The sequence below is a fragment of the Platichthys flesus genome, chromosome 3 (genome assembly GCF_949316205.1).
Source record: "Platichthys flesus chromosome 3, fPlaFle2.1, whole genome shotgun sequence".
In the NCBI taxonomy this organism is placed as follows: domain Eukaryota; kingdom Metazoa; phylum Chordata; class Actinopteri; order Pleuronectiformes; family Pleuronectidae; genus Platichthys; species Platichthys flesus.
This window is the reverse complement of record NC_084947.1, coordinates 20,229,629-20,235,105: the sequence shown is the minus strand read 5'-3', so window position 1 is coordinate 20,235,105 and position 5,477 is coordinate 20,229,629. Positions and strand designations below refer to the sequence as shown.

Sequence of the window (5,477 nt, the reverse complement as noted above, 5' to 3'; positions counted from 1 at the left end):
TTGTTTTCTCTACTAAGAGATGCTCAGGATGCGGATCGGCTCCGAGGCTGCGTGAACTGCACAGTTTAATGTGCTGTTCATCCATCTCTTGCAGAGGATTACTCCTTCCCCCAGCAGCGATGGGTAAGTAATTATGGTCTTTCCAATTTAGAGACAGTTTCTTCCTCTTGAGGCTTCAGCTACAGTCAGATTCTCGCTGGCAGATTTCTTAATTCTTCAACTTGATGTCTAACATCTGAACAATAAGATGATCTGCTCATCTTCTTCATTTAAGCACCACTTTGCATTGCTCTATTCCCTCCACATGTGTATCTGCGCCTGACACCATACCATAAAAGTAGCAAACGCCAGACTCTGCCATCAATTCTTCATGAAGCAGATCTGGTGTCTCAGACGTCAGCGCCCGAGGTGCTCCACACTACATTGTCTCCTGTTTGAAGAATGAATTTCTCACCTTTACTTATTTAAATGTCTCTGAGCACACATTTTCTAAAGCCGTGTCATCCCTTTGATTGCCTGTGCCTTGCTCTATACCCCCAACAGGTTCAGTGATGTTGGACTGGAGGTTATCGTGTCTTCTTCTGCAGGCAGCTGTGCTGCTGTTGCTCAGCAAGGGGGAGAGGATGTGCCCCTTGAGTTGTCGCTGTGAAGGAAAGATTGTTTATTGCGAGTCTGGCATCTTCCAAGACATCCCAGAAAACATCACCACGGGCTGCCAAGGTCTTTCTCTGCGTTACAACAATCTGCTGGTCCTGCTGCCGTACCAATTCGCCCACCTCAACCAGCTCATTTGGCTTTATTTGGACCACAACTCCATCAATGCAATAGACGCGTTAGCCTTTCATGGTGTGCGCAGGCTCAAGGAGCTGATCCTCAGCTCCAACAAAATAAGCCACCTGCACAATAAAACGTTCAGCGCCATACCAAACCTGAGAAATCTGGACTTATCCTACAATCAACTGCAGTCACTGCAACCAGAGCATTTGTATGGTCTGCGTAAGCTACAGAATCTTCACCTTCGATCCAATGGACTGAAACAGATCCTCATTCGATCGTTTCTGGAATGCCGCAATCTGGAGTTTCTAGATTTGGGTTATAATCGCTTGCGAAGCCTCACCCGTACAACGTTCTTAGGTCTGTTCAAGTTAAAAGAGCTTCATTTGGAGCACAACCAATTTTCCAGAATGAATGTCTTTATTTTCCCACGCCTTACCAACCTCCAAACTCTTTATTTGCAATGGAATCGTATACGATCCATCAATCAAGGCGTCCCCTGGACCTGGCATAAATTGCAAAAATTGGACCTGTCAGGAAATGAAATCCAAATCTTGGATCCAGCAGTTTTCCGGTGTATGCCAAACTTACAAATACTCAATCTGGAGTCAAACAAGCTGAGTAGTGTGCCTGAAGAAGCCGTGGCCGCGTGGACCTCCCTGAACACCATCAGCCTGGCTGGTAACTCCTGGGACTGCAGCCCCGGCATCTGCCCTCTCATGGCATGGCTCAAAACCTTCAGAGACTCAAAAGATATCAGCATGATATGCAGCAGTCCCAAGTCTGTGCAGGGAGAAAGAGTCGTGGATGCACTGAGAAACCTCTCGACATGTGTGGATGTTTCGGGTGTGTTTACAACCACAGCCCTCATCATCCTGACTTCTGCCCAGGTCGTGAACGCCACAACTCACCCCACTCCCTCTGGTGTTACAGATCTGACTCGTACTGAGTCACCGGCACAGAGATTAACTCCTTCACCTGTCCCCCATAGCTGGACGGCCAGAAAGACAACAGAATCCACAACCACGAGGTCTACATCGAACATCCCCCCTGAGCCCTCAACATCAACCATCCCAGAGCTACAGTTTGAACATATGGCTTTCCACAAAATCATTGCAGGCAGCGTAGCCCTGTTCCTGTCAGTGTCATTGATCCTTCTGGTTATTTATGTCTCATGGAGGCGCTACCCCAACACCATGAGGCAGCTGCAGCAGCACTCAGTCAACCATAAGCGCAGGAAAAAGGCCCGAAAGCAGGAACAGGATCTTAACTCTCAGCTGCAAGAGTACTACCTGAGCTACCATTCAAACTCAGAGACTATGGACTCTTTGGTGACCGAGACAAGGCCTTGCACATGCACCATATCAGGATCCATAGAATGTGAGGTCTGAGCTCCCGGCTCCATTTTAGGAGACTAGAAGTGCAATTGCAAAGCAGAGGTTAATGTTTTTTTCCCACTGGATTAAGTGATTAAGTTTTATCTCTAATGTGAGATGATAGATTCTGCCGCACTGAAGGAAGTACATCGTACAACGTAATTATGTTCACAGAGAAGAAGACTGGAGCGGAGAGATGTAAAGTATTCGGACAGAGCTAATTATCACCCTGACTGACACAGGAACAGCGGGGTGAGCCAGGTTAGCTCTGTGCAATTTCATGTAGCAACTGGACCTCTGCTACAGTAGGAGCCAGCTCTGAAGAGAGAATGACCATATTCTTAGTCAAACTGTATTGCCATGAAAAAACAAAGCCACTTTTACTTGCTCGTTTTTCTATTTTCTTTATTTTTTTTAGTATGTAGCTTGTAAAGCATTTAGGACTTATGTGTGCATCTTTGAGTGTATGTGTGTGTTAAGGGGATCATCTGATGATCTCCTGGTTTACTGACTTCTGGTAAGATGAGTTACAGAGTTACAGAGGCTGTTTGTTAAACCACTGTAGTGCAGCAATTAGAAGAAGCGCTACCACAAAACCAGAGGGAGCAATCACAGAGAGAGCATCTTGTCCTGAGATCGTTTGCATGAATTCATTCTCCTTCCTCTCTGTCCTATAAAATGATAATTTGTTATTGACAGAGAAACATTCAGTGTGGTCCCACACGCCACACAAACCTGATATGTTTAAAACTCATGAGTCTGATCTCAGGACTGATATTAGCCAAGCTGTAAAAATCTGTCAGGTTGATGTGTGGAAAGCGTTGATTTTTCATACAATAACTTTTGTATTAATTATTTATTTCGTTATGAGTATGCATTCTTTGTGTAAAGACATATTATGGATACCAGGCATTCTATGTGATGATGATTGTATAATTAAAGGAACCACTGACAATTGATGCCAAATTGTGTGTGTGATGAGGTGCATCACGTGTAGAAGAAGAAATCACTCCATATCCATGCATTGTTCCCCCTGATATTACACACTTCATTGGATTTGCTGCCGCGTCTGAGGGAAGCCGACACATTTTCCATTATGTGTCTTGTTTTCTGGCTCTCTTCACTTCTGTCGTATCCTGGCACTCCAGCTTCAGCAGCCCTAACGATTGTATCTGTGTTACGCACCTCACACTCAGGGAAGGGGGAAGGGCTCTGTGTCTGTCCCAGAGAAATAAGGTGTAGAAATTTGCTTTTTTTTTCTTTCAGTCCGCTTTTTGTCAGGGGCAGATCCAGGGGTGGGTCCAGGGGGCACTGGCCCCAGCTGAAATATGAAAACTGCACCAGCCCTATGAGCATAATTTTTTATGAAATAAACTAGTCACTTACCACCAATACTAACAATAAATATGAAAATGTACAGAATTTTTATTTTCTCAGCTTTTTACCCTAGTAATGAGGGCCTGGTCACACATATGAGAATGTAATGACAACATGACGGGTCTAAAGTCACCAAAGTTGAACTCCATGTGAAGCCATGCTGCAATTTGCCTCGCCACAGGAAGCAAATGTATTATTCTCCCCCTCGCCCGCACAGATTGGAAGTGAACGGAAGGGAAAGGTTCACCAAGCTGAAAGATTGGCGTATGTGTGACCAGCCCGCAAGTAAGTAGATAATGTGCTTGAACAAGGAACAGTTTTCAAATGTATTCAATGATGTGTGGATTTGCTCTCAGCTATAGAGCTAACAGTACACAGGGAATTACTTAAATGTGCACCTAATAGGACATATAATTGGCCCCTCTGTGTAAATTTTGGCCCCTTTATAGCAACGGATATAGAACAATCCCAGACCCACCACTGCTTTTAGTGCAAAGTAGACGATGCCTGTCTTCGCCTGTCAACGAGACAAAAAGAGTTTCCACTTCCTGAAACCAAAAACAGATTAGTAATCTGCCTTTATCTCCCCATGAAGTGTATGTCAGTTTTGAAATATTGCTCTTGTGCAGTGAAAGGCAAGAAAGAATCAAGATAGGCTACTGAGGGACAGTGGGTTTTATGGTTCATGGCAGATATGTTATTAAGAAGATATCACCCACCTTGGTGTGGCTCCCCCTGCTCCTTCCTTCCGTCCTATTTCTGCCTCCTTTCTTCTTAGTCTACCCGCTGTGAGGAAAGAAATTGTGTCAGGGGACACAATGTATTAAACCAGGTAGGTTTAGGTAGCGCCGGTGCCACCACATAACAGCTGACGTAACGGCATGTTTTTCCCTGTGTGAGTCCTGTTGAAAGCAATAATCCACAGATTACTACTGTCTTTCATATACATTAAACCACAGCTGTTAGCTCTTTGCTTTGGCTTGTTGTGAAGTAAACTGACACTTGTCTCATTATCATCCATTAACATGTTCACACATCTCCTGTGTAGTATAACGTTTGTGACTACTCAAAGGTTGTTCAGATACGGATTTATGATCTCCCACAATTCCTTTTCTGAACATGACTCAGGCGTTCTGTATCCTCCAGGCAGGCACAGAGGCACGCTGCCAACAGAATTTATATCCATATATTTAGTTTCCAGGACTAGCACACATGATGAATTTGTTTTCCAGGCCGACGGGAAAATCTGCGAGGTCCGTATGCAAAAAAAGTAACACCAGCACGACAAATGATTTGTTGATCTTTTTTTGTCAGATATTGTAATTAGTCTTTGATTTGTCATATTGTGACTGATGAAAAGCAATTTGCCCCGTTTTGAAATGTTTTGGTGTTGTGGAAAAATAACTGCTGTGGTCGGCATCTTGCAGATCATTATTGAGGGTATTTGTTTGGATGAAATATTGTGGTAGTGCACAGTATTGACTTAGAACAACAATGCACAAATAGAAGCAAACTCCACCAGTAAAATCAGAATCAAAAAGAAAATCACCAAAAACACAGTTTATGTTCTCAAGGAGGGGAAAGGTAATTTTGTATCCAATCAAGGCAGCTCACGTAGGATACCACGGGGCACTCTGCAAAAGAAAAACACAGAATCAGTGAAATCATGCCTGGAAACACCTCCTGTCAACACTCTCTGTGTGAGGTAACATGCTCAGCCCTTACTCACAGGCACAACATTTTGGATTTACATATCCATCTGTGGATCTTTTATAAAGTCACATGCGAAACATTGTGTTCATCTTTTCCAAGGTAACTCTTTCCATTTAATATTTGATTTGAAGCAATAACTTAACATCTACTTTCCATCTCAGAGAAAATTGGAACCATTCTAGTCGTTATCAAGCTGGAAACAGCAAACGTTTCCTCAGACAGAGCTGAGGAACCAAA

General features: G+C 43.7%; 1 protein-coding gene across 1 annotated transcript; it reads left to right on the top strand.

The window, feature by feature from the left end:
• Positions 1–3,095, top strand: lrrtm4l2 (leucine rich repeat transmembrane neuronal 4 like 2). Its single transcript, XM_062384078.1, has 2 exons — positions 1–123; positions 544–3,095. The coding sequence occupies exons 1-2, from the start codon at positions 69–71 to the stop codon at positions 2,163–2,165; spliced, it is 1,677 nt and encodes a 558-aa protein (XP_062240062.1). The 5' UTR covers positions 1–68; the 3' UTR covers positions 2,166–3,095.
• Positions 3,096–5,477: the final 2,382 nt, after the last annotated feature.

What these genes read in the sequence shown, in the direction of transcription:
- lrrtm4l2 (XM_062384078.1), top strand. Translation starts at nt 69, where the DNA reads ATGTGCTGTTCATCCATCTCTTGCAGAGGATTACTCCTTCCCCCAGCA. An exon ending in CCTTCCCCCAGCAGCGATGG is followed by an intron (nt 124 to 543) that starts GTAAGTAATTAT and finishes TACCCCCAACAG; the next exon opens with GTTCAGTGATGTTGGACTGG.